Below are 23,402 nucleotides of genomic sequence, written 5' to 3' on the forward strand. Positions count from 1 at the left end.
GTAGCACACATGAGTTGTCTTGTTGGGCAGACTGGATGGACCGTGCAAGTCTTTTTCTGCCGTCATTTACTATGTTACTATGTCACTCTTTGGAATGCCTTGTCATTCAACCTACGTAAAATTACCTCGATTATTCAATTTTTAAAAAATGTTTTTAAGTGCACTTGTTTATGGTGAAATTAGATCTTACCTGCTAATTTTCTTTCCTCTAGACCCTCCAGACCGGTCAAGACGCGTGGGTTATGTCCTCCTACCAGCAGAGGGAGACTGAGAAAACACTAAGCTTTTGAAGCCTGTATATATAACCTGTGCAGAACCTCCACTAGCCACTATACCCCTGACAAAGCAGAGAAACAAAAAACACTAACAACAACTAGCAACCCTGTACGTGGTCACAGTAAACTGCAAAAACAAGAAACATCTTCCGCTTGCTCTTACGGAAACATGTTCCTTTGCCTTTGATAAAACAGTTGGGCTTCTACAGGTGGACTATCAAAGAAGAGCCCCACCTGTCCCGGACTCCTATCACAAAACAGAAATAAACAGTCTGCAATTAGAGAAACAACAATTTACAGCAGCCAAGAATTATCCAACAAACACACCTCCTGGCCTCCAATACAGACAGGGCGGGCTCTTGACCGGTCTGGAGGGTCTAGAGGAAAGAAAATTAGCAGGTAAGATCTAATTTCACCTTCCTCAGCGACCCTCCAGACCGGTCAAGACGCGTGGGACGTACCAGAGCAGTAACTAACTTATGGGAGGGACCTACTAAGGCCAGAGGTCAAAATTGCTGCCCCAAAGCGCACCTCGTCCTTTGCATGCACAGGAATCCTATAATGCTTCACAAAGGAATGCAACGAAAACCAAACCGCAGCCCGACAAATATCTAACAGAGAAATCATACTATTCTCCGCCCACGAGGTTGCCATTCCCCTAGTGGAATGAGCAGACCAGCCCCTAGGCACCACAGGACCCTTCACCAAGTAAGCAGATGCAACCGCCTCCTTCAACCACCGTGCTATGGTCACCTTAGGAGCCGCTGCACCCTTCTTTGGGCCACCATGAAGAACGAACAAACGGTCAGAGGCTCTGAAGTCCTGAGTTCCAGAGAGATAACAACTCAAAACTCTCCTGACATCCAGCTTGGCAATACCACGCTGCTCCGAATCTCCAGCCATATCACCCAACACTGGCAGAGAGCTGACCTGATTAACATGGAACTCGGAAACCACCTTGGGCAAAAAAGGAAAGCACCGTCCGCAACGAAACCTTTCCCTCAGAAAGGACAAAAATGGTTCCCTAAAAGACAAAGCCTGAAGCTCTGAAACACTCCGTGCTGAAGTAATCGCCACCAACAAGACCGCCTTTAAAGATAAATCCTTACAAGATGCCGATACCAGAGGCACAAACGGAGGCCTGATCAAAGCATCCAAAACTAGCTTCAAATCCCCCGGAGGCACCATCTGTCACTGAGGCGGACGCAGCAACTTAACACCCTTCAAAAAACGCACTACCTCAGGCACAGACGCGAAGGACTTTCACTGAAGCTTCCCACGAAAACATGACAAAGCTGCCACCTGAATCTTCAGTGTAGACAAGGCCAGACCTCTATCAACACCATCGTGCAAAAATTCCAAAACTTCCGCCACCGAAGAGTGAAACGGCCGAACTCGATGGTCTTCACACCAGTGCTCAAAGATTCTCCAAACCCGGACATACGCCAAGGAAGTGGATCGTCTACGGCAACTCAACATCGTAGCAAAGCCACTGGACGAAAGCCCCTTCTTCTTCAACTTGTGCCGCTCAAGAGCCAAGCCATAAGCGAAAACCGAGCCGGATCCGGCATGATTATCGGGCCTTGACACAGAACTGATCCCAACAAAGGCAGGGCCGCCGCCCCTGCCAACCGCACCAGGTCTCCATACCATGGTCGACTATGTCGATGCGCTATATTACTCGACCGACTAACAGCCACAGAGGAAACACATACAGTCACTCCCGAAGCCAAGGCAACAGAAGAGTGTCGATTTCCTCCGCTCAAGGGTCTCTTCAGCGACTGAAAAAAAAAAAATCTCTGAACTTGCGCATAGCGAGCCGTTGCCCTAAGATCACCGAAAGTCCCCAGACCGACACAACTCACTGGAACACTGACCGAAGAAAAGACCACTCTCTGGGATCTAGAGTGTGCCTGCTGAGATAATCTGCATCTATGTGACCTACCCCGGCCACATGCGCTGCCAAGAGAGCCTGAAGATGAGTTCAACTGCGCCGCCAAGGCTCTTTGTTCCCCCCTTGACGGTTGACATATGCTACTGCCATGGCATTGTCACAGAGCACTCGGAATGCCTTGTGGCGAACCACCGACGTCAAGGCCTGGAGCGCCACCCGAATGGCCCGAGTTTCCAGCCGGTTGATGGACCACTCTGCTTCTGCCCGAGACCACCGGCCTTGAGCTACCTGACTGAGACAATGTGCCCCCCAACCTTGCAGACTGGCATCCGTGACCATTACCAGCCCCTGTGGGGACTCCAACGGCATTCCTTTCCCAAATTGCGCGGACTGAGCCACCAGCGGAGACTGAGACGAGGGGCCACCGACAGCGGACAACACATTTCCAAGTCCTGCGACAGAGGGGACCAACGACTGAGCAGAGCTGACTGTACCTGACGCATGTGCGCCCTGGCCCACAGAACTACCTCTATGGTCGCCGCCATCAGGCCCAAGACCTGACGATAAGTACGGGCCGTCGGCGCCTTCTCTGCAAGGAACCGACGAATCGGACCCTGTAACTTGGAACCAAAAGGCTGCACAAAGGAAAGTGAAGATAAGCTTCCGTCAAATCCAGGGAAGTGAGGAACTCTCCTTTCCTGACCGCACCAGTGACCGACCGCAACGTCTCCATCCGGAAAGAGGGCACCTTGAGTGCCGCATTGACCCTTTTGAGATCTAAAATGTGACGAAAAGTGTCCTCTTTCTTGTGGACCACAAAATAGATCAAATAGCACCCTGAGCGTTGCTGATCTGAAGGAACAGGAACCACGGCTCCCAACGCGAGCAGCCACCGCAGAGTGTCCCTCACTGCTGCCCTCTTGCTCCAAGACCGACAGAGGGATTCCAGAAACACTTCGGGAGAACAGCTTTCGAATTCCAGCGCACACCCGCCTCGAAACACCTTGAGAACCCACTGATCTGACCTGATTTGGGCCCAACTCTGGTAAAACAGACTCAGCCGAGCCCCAACATGCACCAGAGCCTGAGCCCGCACATCTTCATTGGGAATTGTGGCCTGAATACTAACCTCCCGCGGAAAAGCCACGCCCTCCGCGACGACTCTCACGAAAGAACTGTGTGCGCTGGAAAAACCGACCCCTAGAGGTCCTACTACTATTAAACATTTCTATAGCACTACTAGACTTATGCAGCGCTGTACAAATTAACATGAAAAGACAGTCCCTGCTCAACAGAGCTTACAATCTAAATTGGACAAACAGACAGCTAGGGGTAGGTCCCACTCGATCTGCCCGGCCTATACCGCTGAGCCTCCCTAAACCGTCCCCGAGAGGAACTAGTTCTGGCCCCTGCCTTGAACCGAAAATCTGGAAGCCATAGAACCTTGGTATCACTAAGACCTCACACTAACTTGTCCAAATCTTCTCCAAAGAGCACAGCTCCCTTAAGTGGCAGAGACCCACAACCATAGCCATATTTTTTGTCTGAAGTAGGCAACAAATCATAAAAGCCTCAGACAAAAAGGATGAACCCATGTCCAAGTCGGCTAACTCCTGACCCCCAGAAGAACCAACATCTACCGAATCATCCAGGAGCTTCTCGGCCCAACGAAAACATGCCCGAGCTACCAGACCCCCACAAACCGAGGCCTGCAGGGCTAGAGCCGACAAAACAAAACTACGCTTGAGAAAAGATCCCAACTTCCTATCCTGAGGATCACGGAGAGCCGTTCCTCCATCAACCGGGATAGCCGTAGCTATAATTACTGCCGTCACTACTGCATCTACCGTGGGAGCCTTAAAGGAATCCCTATCGTCCTGAGGGAGGGGATAAAGCCTCGCCATTGCCTTTGCCACCTTACACGGCAAATCCCATTCCTGACAAATCATCTCCCGGAGATCCTTGTTCATAGGGAAGGATCACGCCTGACGCTGAATGCCCTTCACCAACGGATCCTGGACAGTTTCCCCCAACGCCACCTCAGGACCAAACTGAAGGGTGGACGACACCTGATCTATGAGTTCTGACAGCTCATCTCTATGGAAAATCCGCACTACTGAAGGATCCTCTCCAGGAATCCAACAATCCTGCTCCTGAGAGCCGTCAATTCCATCTGACTCCCCCAGATCACTAAGCGCAGCTTCTGCAGCTACAGGAGAAAAACATTGCCTGTCCTCTGACCACTCTAACCGTGGTCTCTCAGCCAAGACGGAAATAGCCCCCTCTTCCAATTGGGGGAGGGGAGGGGGGGTCCCGATCTCCAGGCCTGATACCGCGTCCAGACAAAATCTGGAGGAAAGCCCACCATTCCTGGACCGTCATTAGGCCCTTTTGTGCCAAAAACGGAGGCCGCAGGCCCAAAACCAGCCGGCTCCATGGGCTGCGTCAGACTCAAGATGGCGGCTGTTCCCGCCGAAACTGTTCCCGCTGACAGCGGCCCTGCCTACGCTCCCGCTGACCCGGAGACTCCCGACACCATCGATCCCTCCGCGGTCAAGTCGGGGGGTGCCGCAGCCACCTTTATAGGTGCACCGCAAAGCTACACTGAGCGCCCGGCGCCTCTACCCCTCGCCACGAGCACGCGCGACATCGGAGGAGCTGGGCCGCCATAAACCACGAGGGAAGGGAAAAGCTGTTCCGCAAACGCGCCAAACCAAAAACTCACTCACACTGCAAAAGCACTGGAGAAAGCGCTGCTCTCTCGTTCCAGCAAGGAATCAAAACCCCCGTTCGGTCCGCTGAAAATAAAGAAATAAATGCCCTTAAAGGCACAGTACTCCAACTCTGGCAGCTGGAAATTGTAAGGCACTCAAGGCTACAATACTGAGAAAGCAGCCGAGGCACAAAGCTGCCAAGCAAAACGAAATAGAATAACTGACCTTAAAGGCACAGTACTCTAATTCTGGCATCTGGAAATTGTAAGGCACTCAAGGCTACAATACTGAGAAAGCAGCCGAGGCACAAAGCTGGCAAGCAAAATGAAATAGAATAACTGACCTTAAAGGCACAGTACTCTAATTCTGGCATCTGGAAATTGTAAGGCACTCAAGGCTACAATACTGAGAAAGCAGCCGAGGCACAAAGCTGCCAAGCAAACAGAAATAGAGAGCAGCACAGGGGGAGGGACCCAAACATAGGTGTAACACCCCAGGGGGAAAAACTGGGCCCCACCAGACCCAGGGCCCCAAAGCACTTTTTTTTTTTTTTTTTTTTTTTTTTACACACACGTACAGGGTACTGCAACAGAATAAAGTTTGGAAGGAAAAAATCCTACGACCCAATGACAAACTACCTCACCAGATTATTGGAGACTGCACAGGCTGTCAACTGCTACCTCTGCTGAGACTGAGAAAATACTGGCTAGTGGAGGTTCTGCACAGGTTATATATACAGGCTTCAAAAGCTTAGTGTTTTCTCAGTCTCCCTCTGCTGGTAGGAGGACATAACCCACGCGTCTTGACCGGTCTGGAGGGTCGCTGAGGAATCAGGCTTTTGTTGTTATTTAATTTTTGTGGAGTAAGTATGGAGAAATTAGACCTTACCTGCTAATTTGCTTTCCTTTAATCCCTCTGGACCGGCCCAGGATTGGACTGATGGGTTGTGCTCGCCTTCCAGCAGGTTGGAGACTGAGAAAAAACTCTGACTCTAGCGAGCCAATAGGAGCCCTGGTCACGTGACCCTAGCCTCAGTATTTGAATAACAAAGCAGCAAGAAGAAGAACAAGACATTCTGTGCCCCAAGGAATTCTAGCAACCAGGGAGCACTATTGAAAATGTGCTCTAATAAAGGCTAACCGACAACTCTCACCAGAGCAGCGGTATGGTCTCACTGTACTGGCTCACCACGTACCCTTACCAGAGCAGCGGTATGGCCTCACTGTAATGGCTCACCACATACCCTTACCAGAGCAGCGGTATGGCCATAACAGAAGATCAATGACTTTTTTTTTTATATATATTTGTCTAACTAGCAAAAACATCTCTACAAACAAATAAATAAAACATGCAAACCTAGACAGAAAACTGGAACAGGGAGGGACCTGGGCCGGTCCGGAGGGATTAAAGGAAAGCAAATAAGCAGGTAAGGTCTAATTTCTCCTTCCTTAGCATCCCTCCGGCCCGGCCCAGGATTGGACTGATGGGATGTAACAAAGCAGTAGTCCTACGGGTGGGTCCCCAGCAAGGCCGCAGTGAGTACCCGCGATGCAAAGACCGCCGCCTGCCAAAAATGAACATTAAGACTGAAATGCTTAGAAAAAGAATGGAGAGAGGACCAAGTCGCTGCCCTAAAAATCTCCGCAGGAGGCAGCAAGGAACTCCTGCGCTGCCTGCGCTCTAGTAGAATGAGCATTAACAGCCTCCAGAACTGCCTAGCCTGCCAAGAGGTAGGCTGAAGCTATCATCTCTTTAATCCACCTAGATAACGTAAGCTTAGAAGCTGACAAACTCTTACGGTGACCAGCTAAAAGCAAAAGACAATCCGAGCGGCGAAAAACCTCAGTGACTGTGAGGTATCGTGTAATCACTCTCTTACCATCCAAAGTACACAATTTCTTCTGCTCTTGCGTACCCGAGACCAATCCCAGAACAGAAAGCAAACCCACTGGGTCAGATGAAACGGAGAGAGAACCTTAGGCAAAAAAGAAGGAACCGGACGAAGGACCACTCGCTCTTTAGAAAACTGTAGAAATGGAGACCTGCAGGAAAACACTTGCAACTCCGAAACTCTCCTAACGGATGCAATAGCCACCCAAAAAACACTGACTTTAGGGTTAAGTCCTTCAGAAAACAAGGTTGCAATGGTTCAAACGGAGGCCCCGTGAGAGATTAAGGTCCCAACATGGAAAGATCGATCTGACCGGTGGCCGAAGAAGGCTAACTCCTTGTAAGAAATCGGCGACCTCAGGAAGACTAGCCACCGACTTACCCCGAATCCGACCTCTGAAACCGGACAGAGCTGCCGTCTGCACTTTAAGTGAATGAAAGAGACAGTCCTTCATCAAATCCTCGCTGCAGAAAAAACATCTGAGAGCAATCCCAGCATCTGCACAGCAAGTCTCAAAAAAAATTCTCCAGGTGTGAAAATAGCTAAGAGAGGTGGAGCGACGACGAGACCAAAGCATGGTGGAAATAAAAGAAATAAAAAACCCTGTGAGCTAAACAGGCTCGTTCAAGAATCAAGTCGTAAGACAAAATCGAGCCGGGGAAAACCGGCCCTTGAATCAGCAAGGACTTGTATAGCGGAAGTCGAATAGAAGACATCACCTTCAGCCGCTGCAGATTCGCGTATCAAGAGCGTCAAGGCTAATCTGGGAGCACCAGAATTACTGGCTTCCCATGTTCCTCTATCTTCTGAAGGAGACGACCTAATAGAGGCTACGGAAGAAGCGCGTAAAGAAATTCGAAGGAGCCCCGCCGCAAGAGGACGTCTACCCCTTCCCTGTTGCCTCTCTTCGGGAACTGAAAAGATGGAGGAACTTTGAGTTGAGCCTGTAGGCGAACAGATGGAAAACTGGAGTGCCCCCAGGACGTACTATCAACTAAAACGCTCAATTGCTGAGAGCCTATTCGTTTGGATCGAGCGTGCGATGACTGGGAAAGTCCGCTTGAATATTGTAAACTCCTGCTACTTGCGAAGCTGATATGGTAGTGAGATGAGCCTCTGCTCATACCAGGAAACTCTCCGCCTCTTGCCACCAGAGATGGCACCTTGTTACTCTCTGCCGATTGATATAGGCTACTGCCGAGGCGTTGTCAAGAAGCACCAGCTTTAAAACCGGCAGAAAGGCAAAAAAGTAGAATACTACTCCAGGAAAGAAGATGCACTTGAAGAAAAAAAGAGAGGACATGGATATAGTCAATCTGCAGTTGTATGGCTGACCATGCAAAATGGGGGAAAGAAAACTTGCCCCTTCCCAAAACCAAATTGATATTGTCTTGAAACAAGGTCATATCCACTGTTAAATTGGCAGTCTAAATAGAATTATGCTGGGGCCCAATTTAGGGAACCGCCTCCACTTGCTCTTCCCAGGCCACCAAGCCACTGGGTGCCATTCACTGTTAAATTGTTAGTCCAACCAGAGTTATGCCGGGGCCTAATTTAGTGAACCCCCTTCCCCTAGTGTTCTTCCCAGGGCACCAAGCCACTGGGTACCTCTTACATTTATCCCAAGTAATAGAGAAATAATGAGTTGCCAACTAAAAAGCTTGCTAAAAATCCAGGCCTGAATTGTAGCTTTCATATGAATTGCTATTTGTTTACAAGATTTCAAATATGAAATTTTTATAGCTGAGATTTAACAAGTTTTAAAGCTTTAACCTGACATGAGTGGAAAATTGGCTTCAAAATTGGTTAAATGTGAGAGCTCCATAAGGGATGGGCAGACCCCTCTTAATGTTCTCATAGCACTTACATCTCATTAACCTCGTTGCGCTGCGCGCATTGCCTTGAAAAGTTGTACTTGTAGTAGCAAGGTCAGTGAAAACCAGTGTATGATGATTCACAATGCTTGCCCTTAATATAGAATAAGTAACATCTTTAGAATGCCTCAAAGTTTATGAAGGCATAAGGCATTTTATATAGAACACTTATAAATGCTACAGGTTTACTAGTTTTGTGGATCATTCTTGCCGGGGAATAAGTAAGCTAAAAAATAATGCAGCTGACTAGAATGTCTTGTACCAGAGTACTTTTTTTTTTTTTTATTGTCGGTCAGCATGCGGAGTTGAAGAAATGTGCCGAATTGTACAAAAAAACTACTTTTAATTGTCATACATCTAGAAGCCTGGTTGCATAGACAACATTGAGTTGCAGTTATACTGCTCAACAAAATCCCTTTGAGAATTTCGATCCTAAAATTTGTACCGAATTTCCCTCAACTGCCTATACTCCAAGGATACTTTTGTTGTTTGCATAAACAGAATGATGAGTAACTTGATATTCTGATGAGGGGAGGGGAGGGGAACAAAAGATGGCTTGAGCTTGAATTAAAGTTGGAAATGTGCCAACAAATGAAGCATTGTGTTCAGCCAGTGAATTGCCCAAAAGCTTTGTTCAATTGGTTTGCACTGAGCGGTTTATGAAATGCAGTTTCTTAATTTTCTTTGTATTCAAAGAACTATGAACATGTAAAAAGAGTAGAGTAGTATTACCGTTAAGACGTTGTAAATAGCTGTTGGAAGTAACAGTGCTACTCTCCCCTCTGTGCCTAATGCTTTCCTGTGGGAACGTCCAGTAAAATACTAAACTGGGGGGGGGGGGGGGGGGGGGAGGAGGAAAATGGGAGATGTGAGCTTTTAAGAGGCATTGAAAAGAAAACAATAAACTCCCCCCTCCTTCCTTGAACAAGTTGTACCGTAGCTTTAAGTTTATAGGAAAAGTTAGAAGATTGACACACAGGATAGAAAAATTGTCGATTTTGTTTTTCTTTTTGTAGCCTTAGAGTAGTCTACATGTACAGATCTCCATTATTCTCTTCGTCACAGCGGTGCTTAAAAAATTACGTGACTAGTGTAAACAAAACAAAAAAAAAAACAGCATAATAGGTTTAAAGAGCCATGTCAATTTTAGCAGGGCTTTCCTGCCAAAGAAAGCATTTCTTGTAGAAAAGATTCCTGAATGTAAAGCCATGCAAGTATTTGGCTTGATGGAAAAAGTAATAGTTTGTTTAACAATTCTTTAAGCAAGCACAAAGATGCTTTACCCTATGCCCTAAGTATAGGTGAATAGACATGTTAGGAGCTACTATGGCACTTATGTTGGACGCCTGAAAATGGGTATATAGAGATCCACATTGCAGAAAACGGCCAGATACCAATTCTATGAAGCCCGAATGGAAAGAGAGACGGCCTAGGAGTGATTTGGGCAGAACTAGGGAAGAGGGAAAAGATGAATTTCTATCTTTGATAACAGGAAGGCCTGGTACATCCGGAGGACAAACACAGGGGAAAAACCCCCTGCCTGAGTGACTCCGGAGTGTATCAGAGCTCCTGAATCAAGTTCGTCTGGACTTGCAGCGTTGTCTACAGCAGAGAGATCACCCGACTGAGAAGACGGAAGGTGATTGAAAATGGCCGCCGTTTGCACCCCTTTCGCTGTCCCCGAGAGCGCGCCTGACACCTCCGCAACAAGCGGAGTAGAGCGGGACAGCGAAACAGATGGACTGCGACGGCGAGGAACCCGAGACTGACAACTGAGTGCCCGAAGTCGAAGGTAAAACAGAAGTGGACGGTCCTCCCGGCGCGGAACAATATATACACGCGCCAGAAGAAGAAAACCCCCGACACTGGCAAACAGTGCACCGTTTCAACTTTTCCAACATGGCGGTCACGCGCGTGCACGGTTCGCGCCTAAAAACCTTTAATCTTCTATTCTTTTTGTTTTAAAAACACAAAGCTCCGCTCCGCTGACCAAACCAGCGCTAGGAAATAATGCCCCACCGAAAAGGGAAGGTAAGGAGAAGAAAAATCAAAACCTTTGCTTTTTTTTTTTTGCTGAGCAGCTACACAACACAGACACCCCACACAATAAACAGAGCCACCTGCTCGTTAAAACAATGGGGAAACAGTGCTTCACTTTTGTAATTTTAAGCTGGCTGCCTCTCCCAAAGGTGAAGCCTCTTTGCTAACCAAAAGAGGAAACCTTCCCTTAGCAAATTGAAGAATAGGAGGGAGATGGGGAGGAAAAGGGGGAGTGACCCGGTGCACCAGAGTATACACCCCTGAGGCTGAGCTAATAAGCTGACAAAACACTAACAAGCCTCATAAGAATTCCTGTGGCACAGAAAAAGATAGAATAATAAAATAATACTAAAAGAATTATAAATCTAGAAAGAGAGACTAATGGGCTCACTTCCTACCTGCTGGGAGACTGAGAAAATACTGAGGCTAGGGTCACGTGACCAGGGCTTCTATTGGCTCGCTAGAGTCAGAGTTTTTTCTCAGTCTCCAACCTGCTGGAAGGCGAGCACAACCCATCAGTCCAATCCTGGGCCGGTCCGGAGGGATGCTAAGGAAAAAATAGTTAAAATCCTTCAAATTTTAAACATTTTTCTTTCCTTTAGTCCAAAAGGGCTTTAACCATCCGCCAGCAGGTGGAGATAGACAGAACTCTAATAAGTTGTGCCTCATAAGCACCTGCACTTAGTAACCAAGCCAGTAATCAATAAAAAGCAGAGAGAGTGACATCCGGAAAAAAAAGAAAAAGCACCAGCCTCTAGATAGAAAAAAAAAAATCCTATGAAATAAAGGGCAAAACCCCGTGCCTTAGAAATAATGGATAGAGAATACAAACACTGGACATCACATATAACATGGAAAAAACTAAACCATCACAGAAGGGCGGGCTCTGAACTAATCCTTTGGGACTAAAGGAAATAAAATTATCAGGTAATTCACAAAAGTGGTGATAGGGAAGTAGCTGGAAACTACAGGCCAGTAAGCCTCACTTTGGTTATTGGAAAAAGTAATGGAAGCGATGCTGAAGGAAAGGATAGATGCAAATGCAAACAAGAGTTGGAATGTGAACCAGGCTTATCCAAACAGGAACCGGACAAAAATTAAAGTTAAAAACCAACAAACTATATTTATTTGTATACACTTAAAAAAGACTAATAAATATTTTTTGTGATAATGACTCGACACAACGTTGTGTTTCGGCCTGCTGGCCTACATCAGGAGTCTTGTGAACATAGTAAGAGCAATACTCATGAAATGATGTTATAAAATATCTCAAATGTCAATGGATAAACAAATCTTGAAATGAAAACGTAAGATGGGTCTTGAAAAGGACCATTGTAAGCAAACCGTCTAATGCTCGTGCCTACCTGTATGCTGCCAAAATGTTTATCTATTAAAGTTTGAGATATTTTATAACATCATTTCATGAGTATTGTTCTTACTACATTCACAAGACTCCTGATGTAGGCCGCCAGGCCGAAACACAACGTTGTGTTGAGTCATTATCACAAAAAAATATTTATTAGTCTTTTTTAAGTATATATAAATAAACTAGTAAAAAAGCCCCGTTTCTGATGCAAATGAAACGGGGGCTAGCAAGGTTTTCTTCTGTGTGCATGTGGGAGTGTGTGTGTCCCTGCCCTCTGCCGTCTCTCCCTTCCCCTGTGCTGTGTGTCCCCTCTGCTCTGTCCCCTCCCCCCTCGGAGTCGAGTCCTTCCTTGTTAAGTTTCCTGCTGTGCTGTGTTTGTGTTACAGAGATAGTGAGGGCTTCTGTCCTCTCTCCCCTCCCCCCTCTGAGTCCTTCACTGTTACAGAGAGCGCGATTTGATTTCGTGCTTTGCTGTGTTTTCCTTCACTGTTTGTGTTACAGAGAGAGCGAGGGCGGGGCAGACACTCATGGGGAAACCGGATATCTCTCCCCCTTCACACTTCCGGCTGGAGGCTTCATTTTGAACGTTGGTGGTGCCTTTTATATATAGAGATATAGTTTGTTGGTTTTTAACTTTAATTTTTGTCTGGTTCATGATCTTTGCATAAGCCTGGTTCACATTCCCACTCGTTTGCATTTGTTCTCTATCACGTGGGATCTAATTGAGTTCTCCACGTTTGTAGATTCTCTTCAGAAGGAAAGGATAGTGAATTTCCTGGAAGCCAATAAGTTGCAAGATCAGAGACAACATGGTTTTACTAAAGGTAAATCGTGTCAAACGAATCTCATTGAATTCTTAGACTGGGTGATCGGAGAATTGAATCATGGACATGCTATAGACGTAATCTACTTAGATTTCAGCAAAGCTTTTGACACTGTTCCCCACAAGAGGCTCTTGAATAAACTTGACAGCTGAAAATAGGACCCGACGTGGTGAACTGGATTAGGAACTGGTTGACGGACAGACGCCAGAGGGTGGTGGTTAATGGAATTCGCTCGGATGAGGGAAAGGTGAGTAGTGGAGTGCCTCAGGGATCGGTGCTGGGGCCAATTCTGTTCAATATATTTGTGAGTGACATTGCCGAAGGGTTAGAAGGTAAAGTTTGCCTTTTTGTGGATGATACTAATATTTGTAACACAGTGGACACCCGGGAGGGAGTGGAAAACATGAAAAAGGATCTGCAGAAGCTAGAAGAATGGTCTAAGGTTTGGCAATTAAAATTCAATGCAAAGAAATGCATAGTGATGCACTTAGGGAGTAGAAATCCACTGGAGACGTATGTGTTAGGCAGTGAGAGTCTGATATGTACGGACAGGGAGAGGGATCTTGGGGTGATAGTATCTGAGGATCTGAAGGCGATGAAACAGTGTGACAAGGCGATGGTCGTAGCTAGAAGGTTGCTAGGCTGTATGGAGAGAGGTGTGACCAGCAGAAGAAAAGAGGTTTTAATGCCCCTGTATAAGTCATTGGTGAGGCCCCACCTGGAGTATTGTGTTCAGTTTTGGAGGCCGTATCTTGCTAAGGATGTAAAAAGAATTGAAGCGGTGCAAAGAAAAGCTACGAGAATGGTATGGGATTTGCGTTACAAGACGTATGAGGAGAGACTTGCTGACCTGAACATGTATACCCTGGAGGAAAGGAGAAACAGGGGTGATATGATATAGACCTTCAAATATTCGAAAGGTATTAATCCGCAAACTAACCTTTTCCGGAGATGGGAAGGCGGTAGAACTAGAGGACATGAAATGAGATTGAAGTGGGACAAACTCAAGAAAAATGTCAGGAAGTATTTTTTCACAGAGAGAGTGGTGGATACTTGGAATGCCCTCCCGCGGGAGATGGTGGAGATGAAAACGGTAACGGAATTCAAACATGCGTGGGATAAACATAAAGGAATCCTGTTCAGAAGGAATGGATCCTCAGAAGCTTAGCCGAGATTGGGTGGCAGAGCCGGTGGTGGGAGGCGGGGCAAGTGGTTGGGAGGCGGGGCTAGTGCTGGGCAGACTTCTACGGTCTGTGCCCTGAAAATGACAGATACAAATCAAAGTAAGGTATACACAAAAAGTAGCACATATGAGTTTATCTTGTTTGGCAGACTGGATGGACCGTGCAGGTTTTTTTCTGCCGTCATCTACTATGTTACTATATTAACTAATTTTTCCTTCCATTACGTCCCAAGGATCTGTCCAGACCAATGGGATGTACAAAAACAATCCTTAAGAGGGAGGGACTGTGATACCCCTGCAGCAGCAACAGTGGTCCCAAAGGAAGCATCTGCTCGAGCAGACATATCCATACAGTAATGCTTAAAGGAATGACAAGACAACTACGTCGCTGAACGACAGATATGTTTGTAGAGTTTTTTTTGCATAGTTTGTTGTGTAAAGAAATAATTTTTATTGTTTTTTTTATATTTTATATGTGATTTGTTCCCCGCTTAGACTTTTAATGATATAGAGGTTATAAATAAAGTTTTATTATCATCTCTGCCAACGAAATTGCCGTAGACTCTGTCAAAGAATAGGAGCAGATCTACCCCTCAGAATGTAAGCCGAAGAAATAGCCTGCTTAAGCCCTCGAGCCACTGTCACTTTGGAGGCCGGCAGACACTTCCGGGGTCCCGCAAAGAGGCCAACCAGATGATCAAACCGCATAAAATAGTAGGTAGTGGTAAGATGGTGCATAAGGATGCGTTTCACATCCAACAGTCACAGGGAAGTGTATTCTGCAGAATAGATCTCCCTGGAAAATGAAGGCAGAAACTCAGTCTGACATGAAAAGGAGATACAATCCTCGGCAAAAAGGACAGAACTGTCCATATGGAAAGTCCAAAATCAGAAAAGCGGAGAAAGGGATTCCTGCAACACAGCTTGAAGCTCTAAAACTCTCGGTGCCAACGAAATGGTAACTTGAAATACTGCCTTTAAAGTAAGATCTTTGATAGTTGCTGAACGAAGGGGCTCAAAGGGGGTAGACTGAAGAGCCTTAGGAATCACTAGAAGACTCCACTGAAGACAAATATTGTGGAGAGGGAGACACAGATAAGCGACTTCCTTGAGAAATCGCACTCTATCAGGGTGAGCAGCCAATCAGGCATTCTGTATCTTGCTTCTATGACACAACGCTGCCACCTGAACCTTGATCGAATTGAGAGCCAAGCCTTTTTTAAATCCCTCCTGAAAGAAGGATAAAAATTTGAGACAAGGAAGCACGAAATGGAGAAACACTATTCTGTGCAGACCGGTTCTCAAAAGTTGCCCTATATCCATAAGTAAAAGCTGGGTCCTCTGTGGACCTGACTGGAAGAGGTATAGAGTGGATCCAGCTTTTGCCTATTTTCTCCATCCATGTGCAGTTTTTCTCCTCTCTTCCTTTTCCCTCATCTCCATCAGTATGCATCTCCTTCCTCTCTCTTCTCTCCCCTCCATCCATACTCATCTCCTTCCTCTCCTCCATCCATGTCCAGCATTTTTCCTCTCCCACCCTCCATGTCCATCATTTCTCCTCTCTCCCCTCTTCTCCCCTCCATCCAAGTTCCTCTCTCTTCCCTGCCCTCCATCCATGTGCATCTCCTTCCTCTGTCTTCCCTACCCTCCCTTCCATGTCCAGCATTTCTCCTCTGTCCTCCCTTCCATCAGTCTATCCATGTGCATCTCCTTCGTCTTCCCTCCCCTCTATCCATGTCCAGCGTTTCTCCTCTCCCCTCCATACATGTGCATCTTCTTACTGTCTTTCCTCCCCTCCATGTCCAGCAACTCTCCTCTCTCCTGCCCTTCCCTCCATATTCAGCAATTCTCCTCTCTCCCCTGCCCTCCCCTCCATGTCCAGCGATTTTCCTCTGCCCTCCCCTCCATGTCAGCGATTTTCCTCTGCCCTCCCCTCCCCGTCAGCGATTCTCCTCTGCCCTCCCCTTGCCTCCATCTCAGCGATTCTCCCCTGATCTCCCCTTCATGCCCAGCGATTCTCCTCTGCCCTCCCCTCCATATTAGTGATTCTCCTCTGCCCTCCCCTTCATGCCCAGCGATTCTCCTCTGCCCTCCCCTCCATGCCCAGCGATTCTCCTCTGCCCTCCCCTCCATGCCCAGCGATTCTCCTTTGCCACCTATCCTCCCCTACCATCCATGTCCAGCAATTTGCCCCAGCCCCAACCCGCCCCCCCTTTCCAGCCCCCAAGTTCCAGTTTCAATATCAGTCCCCCACCTGCCCACCCTCTTCTCCTGCAAAATACCCCTTTCTATTCCTGCTGCCCTATTTAAATCTTTTATTTTACCTTAAGGTCAAAGCCCTCTCAGAGTTACATCAGAGGAAGGCGGGACACTAACGGAAGGGAAGGTTTGAAGCGAGCCTGCTTCTTTCACTGCTGCCGCTGCGACTTTGAGGTAAAATAAAAGATTTAACTGCAGGGCGGCAGGAACAAAAAGAGGGCTGTTGGGGAGCTGAGGGCAGGCTGGTGGGGACCACGGGCTGCAGCTGGAACTGTGAGCCACAGTCAGCAGTAAACATGGCTTGTGATGCCCTCCAGAGGTCGAGGCCCCCCTGCCATGCTTACTGCGCTTACCAGGTTGTCCAGGCCCTGCGCCTCTCATCCCTTAAAACTGCTCAAATGATGAGGAAATGACATGAAAATTTGATCTTATGACAGAAACCTTTCAGAATGCCATAGCCTTTTCATCCCCCCGTGCTCTAACCTTTGTAAGGATGTGATAGATGTACGGGTACATAAGACCTCTCCGATGCCTGTGCTCAGCCACACGAAGAACTTCTGGTGCTACTGGTGGTAGGGGCGGTGTAGTAATATCCATGTGGTTGCGTGTTGCCATAGATAGAAGAGATGGGATCTGGGCATCAGTACCACTCAGACCAGCAGAAGAATCTCCAGCATGCTGTCCCCAACCATGGGGCGGCTTCTCACCACCAGTATCTTCCCATCCAGTTTTAAGCACTTCTGTTACATGGCTAAGAAAGAGAAGCAGAGACAGGTCACATCACCTGACAGAAAAGAACTGCTGTGAATTTCACCCAATTCACTCAAACTTTAATCCGTATCACTGTCAAGCAAGGGCAATAAAGGTACTTACTTGGAATTGCCCCCATTCTGCTCCTCACCATCCGAAGGGGAGGAGGGGGAAGATGCTGGCCCTGATGAAGAGGAAGCCTTGCAAGATAGACGATTTGGAAATGTGGAGGGACCAGAAGCATCATAGGGGACGGACCAGTTGGCAAAGGGGCCACTCTTCATCATGAGATCATCCTGGAAAGGGTGGAAGTCGCTAAGAGGATGAGGGGAGAACACGAAGCCAGAATTAGGACCCGAGGGGAAGGAATGCTGATATTGCAGCTTCTGAGGCACCTGTTGGGCAAACTGGAAAAGAGGGAGAAAAAAGGATGAGACACTGACTGCAGTATTGAGATGGGAAAATTAGGTTCTTACCTTGGTAATTTTCTTTCCTTTAGTCATAGAAGATGAATCCATTACGAATGGGTTGTGTCCACCTACCAGCAGGGGGAGTTAGAGAGCACTGAAAACCATAGTGCCTCTTGGCCAGCTAGCTCCATCTGCCTCTCAGTATTTGACGCTTCCAAAACAGTGTTACACCGCAAAGCAGAATAACATGAACTTTCCTCACAGTGAACGAACGCCCCAGAACAGGAGCAGTAATTCAAAGGAAGGACGAACTCAACCTCCTGTAACAGAACAGAAATCCTGAAGACTGTTTTCCAACTTCTCCCAATGGGGGAACATACCTACAGGAAAGACTGAACCCAAAACAGCATCAATCAATCAGGGCAGGCTCATGGATTCACCTGCTATGACAAAAAGAAAGAAAATTACCAAGGTAAGAACCTAATTTTCCCTTCCTTGTCATCATGCAGATGAATCCATTACGAATGGGATGTATCAAAGCAATCCCTAGATAGGGTGGGAAGAGGCCACACCACGCGCCAGCACTTGTGCTCCAAAATGCGCATCCCTCCTGGCAGCCATATCCAGCCTGTAATGTCAGGCAAATGAGAGCTTAGAAGCCCATGTCGCTGCACTGCATATCTCTTGAAGAGAGAGTGCTCCAGTTTCAGCCCAAGAAGAGGAAATCGCTCTTGTGGAATGTGCCTTAAAGGCTTCAGGCAGAGGCCGGCCAGACAGCAGATATGCTGAAAAAATAGCTTCTTTGAGCCAACGAGCCAGAGTAGCTTTAGACCCTCTGCGAGGACCTGACAACAAAAGGTGATCAGAGGTCCTGAAAGCATTTGACATGCGCAGATACTACAACAGAGCCCTTTGCACATCTAGAAGGTGCAATTGCAGAAATGGGTCTCGACAGGACAGCGCCTGGAGCTCAGACACCCGTCTCGCCAATGTAATGGCCACCAAAAAGACCGTCTTTAGGGTCACATCCTTCTCCGAAGCTCACCTCAGCAGCTCGAAGGGCAAACACTGAAGGGCCTTTAAAACTAACCCCAGGTTCCAGGCCGGACACGGAGCCCGCATGGGAGGACGGAGCCGAAGCACCCCTCTAAGAAACCGTGCCACCTCCGGATAAGCAGCCAGGGAAAGGCCAGCCACCTTCCCCCGAAATATACTAAGGCTGCAACTTGAACACGCAGGGAATTATAGGCCAAGCCTTTTTGTAAACCATCCTGCAAAAAGTCAAGTATCAGCGAGACAGAAGCCCGCATGGGTGTAATCGCTTTAGCAGCACACCAAGCCTCAAACTGGCGCCAAATCCGAGCATAGGCAACGGAAGTGGAATGCTGGCGGGCCTGAAGGAGAGTGGAGATGACCTTGTTGGAATAGCCCTTGTCTCTCAATTGTGCCCTCTCAATAGCCATGCCGTAAGACAAAAAACACGAGTGTGGATAGTAAACACACGAGTGCCTGATAGCCTGAGACTGCACGTTGAATTCCCCTTGAAAACGCCAGGAGGGCGAAACAGGCTCCTGTTGGGGTGTGCTCGTCTTGAAGGCATTCAGATAAGTTATCTAAATTCTAGCAAAATTGCTTTTTGTCAGCTAGCAACACGGTTGAATGATAAAATAAAGCGAATGCTACATACCTGTAGAAGGTATTCTCCGAGGACAGCAGGCTGTTTGTTCTCACTGATGGGTGACGTCCACGGCAGCCCCTCCAATCGGAACACTTTACTAGCAAAGGCTTTTGCTAGTCCTCGCACGCCGATGCACACCGCGCATGCGTGGACGTCTTCCCGCCCAAACCGGCTCGTGTTTGTCAGTCCCATATGTAGCAAGACAAAGACAAGGGAAGACACAACTCCAAAGGGGAGGCGGGCGGGTTTGTGAGAACAATCAGCCTGCTGTCCTCGGAGAATACCTTCTACAGGTATGTAGCATTTGCTTTCTCCGAGGACAAGCAGGCTGCTTGTTCTCACTGATGGGGTATCCATAGCCCCCAGGCTCACTCAAAACAACAAACATGGTCAATTGGGCCTCGCAACGGCGAGGACATAACTGAGATTGACCTAACAATTTAATTTATCCAACTAACTGAGAGTGTAGCCTGGAACAGAGTAAACATGGGCCTAGGGGGGTGGAGTTGGATTCTAAACCCCGAACAGATTCTGAAGCACTGACTGCCCGAACCGACTGTCGCGTCGGGTATCCTGCTGCAGGCAGTAATGAGATGTGAATGTGTGGACAGATGACCACATCGCAGCTTTGCAAATCTCTTCAATAGTGGCTGACTTCAAGTGGGCCGCCGACGCTGCCATGGCTCTAACATTATGAGCCGTGACATGACCCTCAAGAGCCAGCCCAGCCTGGGCGTAAGTGAAGGAAATGCAATCTGCTAGCCAATTGGATATGGTGCGTTTCCCCACAGCCACTCCCCTCCTGTTGGGATCAAAAGAAACAAACAATTGGGCGGACTGTCTGTTGGGCTGTGTCCGCTCCAGATAGAAGGCCAATGCTCTTTTGCAGTCCAACTCCGACACAACCTTTGGCAAGAACTTAGGGTGAGTGCGGAGGACTACTTTGTTATGATGAAATTTGGTGTAAGGGGCCTAGGCTACCAGGGCCTGAAGCTCACTGACTCTACGAGCTGAAGTAACTGCCACCAAGAAAATGACCTTCCAGGTCAAGTACTTCAGATGGCAGGAGTTCAGTGGCTCAAAAGGAGGTTTCATCAACTGGGTGAGAACGACATTGAGATCCCATGACACTCTAGGAGGTTTGACGGGGGGCTTTGACAAAAGCAAACCTCTCATGAAGCGAACAACTAAAGGCTGTCCTGAGATCGGCTTACCTTCCACACGGTAATGGTATGCACTGATTGCGCTAAGGTGAACCCTTACCGAGTTGGTCTTGAGACCAGACTCAGACAAGTGCAGAAGGTATTCAAGCAGGGTCTGTGTAGGACAAGAGCAAGGATCTAGGGCCTTGCTGTCACACCAGACGGCAAACCTCCTCCATAGAAAGAAGTAACTCCTCTTAGTGGAATCTTTCCTGGAAGCAAGCAAGATGCGGGAGACACCCTCTGACAGACCCAAAGAGGCAAAGTCTACGCTCTCAACATCCAGGCCGTGAGAGCCAGAGACCGGAGGTTGGGATGCAGAAGCGCCCCTTCGTTCTGTGTGATGAGGGTTGGAAAACACTCCAATCTCCACGGTTCTTCGAAGAGGGAACCAGATCTGACGCGGCCAGAAGGGAGCAATCAGAATCATGGTGCCTCGGTCTTGCTTGAGTTTCAACAAAGTCTTCCCCACCAGAGGTATGGGAGGATAAGCATAAAGCAGACCTTCCCCCCAGTCCAGGAGGAAGGCACCCGATGCCAGTCTGCCGGGGGCCTGAAGTCTGGAACAGAACTGAGGGACCTTGTGGTTGGCTCGAGATGCAAAGAGATCTACCAAGGGGGTGCCCCACACCTGGAAGATCTGGCGCACTACTCGGGAATTGAGCGACCACTCGTGAGGTTGCATAATCCTGCTCAACCTGTCGGCCAGACTGTTGTTTACGCCTGCCAGATATGTGGCTTGGAGCACCATGCCGTGACGGCGAGCGCAGAGCCACTTGCTGACGGCTTCTTGACACAGGGGGCGAGATCCGGTGCCCCCCTGCTTGTTGATGTAATACATGGCAACCTGGTTGTCTGTCTGAATTTGGATAATTTGGTGGGACAGCCGATCTCTGAAAGCCTTCAGAGCGTTCCAGATCGCTCGTAACTCCAGAAGATTGATCTGCAGATCGCGTTCCTGGAGGGACCAGCTTCCCTGGGTGTGAAGCCCATCGACATGAGCCCCCCACCCCAGGAGAGATGCATCCGTAGTCAGCACTTTTTGTGGCTGAGGAATTTGGAAAGGGCGTCCCAGAGTCAAATTTGACCAAATCGTCCACCAATACAGGGATTTGAGAAAACTCGTGGACAGGTGGATCACGTCTTCTAGATCCCCAGCAGCCTGAAACCACTGGGAAGCTAGGGTCCATTGAGCAGATCGCATGTGAAGGCGGGCCATGGGAGTCACATGAACTGTGGAGGCCATGTGGCCCAACAATCTCAACATCTGCCGAGCTGTGATCTGCTGGGACGCTCACACCCACGAAACGAGGGACAACAAATTGTTGGCTATCGCTTCTGGGAGATAGGCACGAGCCATCCGAGAGTCCAGCAGAGCTCCTATGAATTTGAGTCTCTGCACTGGGAGAAGATGGGACTTTGGATAATTTATCACAAACCCCAGTAGCTCCAGGAGGCGAATAGTCATCTGCATGGACTGTAGAGCTCCTGCCTCGGATGTGTTCTTTACCAGCCAATCGTCGAGATAGGGGAACACGTGCACTCCCAGCCTGCGAAGCGCCGCTGCTACTACAGCCAAGCACTTCGTGAACACTCTGGGCGCAGAGGCGAGCCCAAAGGGTAGCACACAGTACTGGAAGTGACGTGTGCCCAGCTGAAATCGCAGATACTGTCTGTGAGCTGGCAGTATCGGGATGTGCGTGTAGGCGTCCTTCAAGTCCAGAGAGCATAGCCAGTCTTTTTCCTGTATCATGGGAAGAAGGGTGCCCAGGGAAAGCATCCTGAACTTTTCCTTGACCAGATATTTGTTTCAGGGCCCTTAGGTCTAGGATGGGACGCATCCCCCCTGTTTTCTTTTCCACAAGGAAGTACCTGGAATAGAATCCCAGCCCTTCTTGCCCGGATGGCATGGGCTCGACCGCATTGGGGCTGAGAAGGGCGGAGAGTTCCTCTGCAAGTACCTGCTTGTGCTGGAAGCTGTAGGATTGAGCTCCCGGTGGGCAATTTGGAGATTTGGAAACCATATTGAGGGTGTATCCTTGCCGGACTATTTGGAGAACCCACTGGTCGGAGGTTATGAGAGGCCACCTTTGGTGAAAAGCTTTAACCTCCCCCCGACCGGCAGATCGCCCGGCACTGATACGTTGATGTCGGCTATGCTCTGCTGGAGCCAGTCAAAAGCTCGCCCCTTGCTTTTGCTGGGGAGCCGAGGGGCCTTGCTGAGGCGCACGCTGCTAACGAGAGCGAGCGCGCTGGGGCTTAGCCTGGGCCGCAGGCTGTCGAGGAGGAGGATTGTACCTACGCTTACCAGAAGAGTAGGGAACAGTCTTCCTTCTCCCATAAAAACGTCTACCTGAGGAGGTAGATGCTGAAGGCTGCCGGCGGGAGAACTTGTCGAAAGCAGTATCCTGCTGGTGGAGCTGCTCTACCACCTGTTCGACTTTCACTCCAAAAATATTGTCCACTCGGCAAGGGGAGTCCGCAATCCGCTGCTGGATCCTATTCTCCAGGTCAGAGGCACGCAGCCATGAGAGTCTGCGCATCACCACACCTTGAGCAGCGGCCCTAGACGCGACATCAAAGGTATCATATACCCCTCTGGCCAGGAATTTTCTGCACGCCTTCAGCTGCCTGACCACCTCCTGAAATGGCTTGGCTTGCTCAGGAGGGAGCTTGTCCATCAAGCCCGCCAACTGCCGCATATTGTTCCGCATGTGTATGCACGTGTAGAGCTGGTAAGACTGGATTTTGGCCACGAGCATAGAAGAATGGTAGGCCTTCCTCCCAAAGGAGTCTAAGGTTCTAGAGTCCTTGCCCTGGGGCGCCGAAGCATGCTCCCTAGAACTCTTAGCCTTCTTTAGGGCCAGATCCACCACACCAGAGTCGTGAGGCAACTGAGTGCGCATCAGCTCTGGGTCCCCATGGATCCGGTACTGGGACTCGATCTTCTTGGGAATGTGGGGATTAGTTAGAGGCTTGGTCCAGTTCGCCAGCAATGTCTTTTTTAGGACATGATGCATGGGTACTGTGGACGCTTCCTTA

The 23,402-nt window shown here is 48.5% G+C and overlaps 1 protein-coding gene across 1 annotated transcript in view; it reads right to left on the minus strand.

The window, feature by feature from the left end:
- The window catches only part of FAM120C (family with sequence similarity 120C), a 326,238-nt gene that overhangs the window by 149,812 nt on the left and 153,024 nt on the right, over positions 1-23,402 (minus strand). The window contains exons 7-8 of the mRNA XM_030194274.1: positions 17,194-17,477; positions 16,804-17,071 (exon numbers count right to left, since the gene is read on the minus strand). Of these exons, the coding sequence (XP_030050134.1) occupies positions 16,804-17,071; positions 17,194-17,477 (552 nt within the window). The remainder of the gene's footprint in view (positions 1-16,803; positions 17,072-17,193; positions 17,478-23,402) is intronic.

The sequence above is a fragment of the Microcaecilia unicolor genome, chromosome 2 (genome assembly GCF_901765095.1).
Source record: "Microcaecilia unicolor chromosome 2, aMicUni1.1, whole genome shotgun sequence".
In the NCBI taxonomy this organism is placed as follows: Eukaryota; Metazoa; Chordata; class Amphibia; order Gymnophiona; family Siphonopidae; genus Microcaecilia; species Microcaecilia unicolor.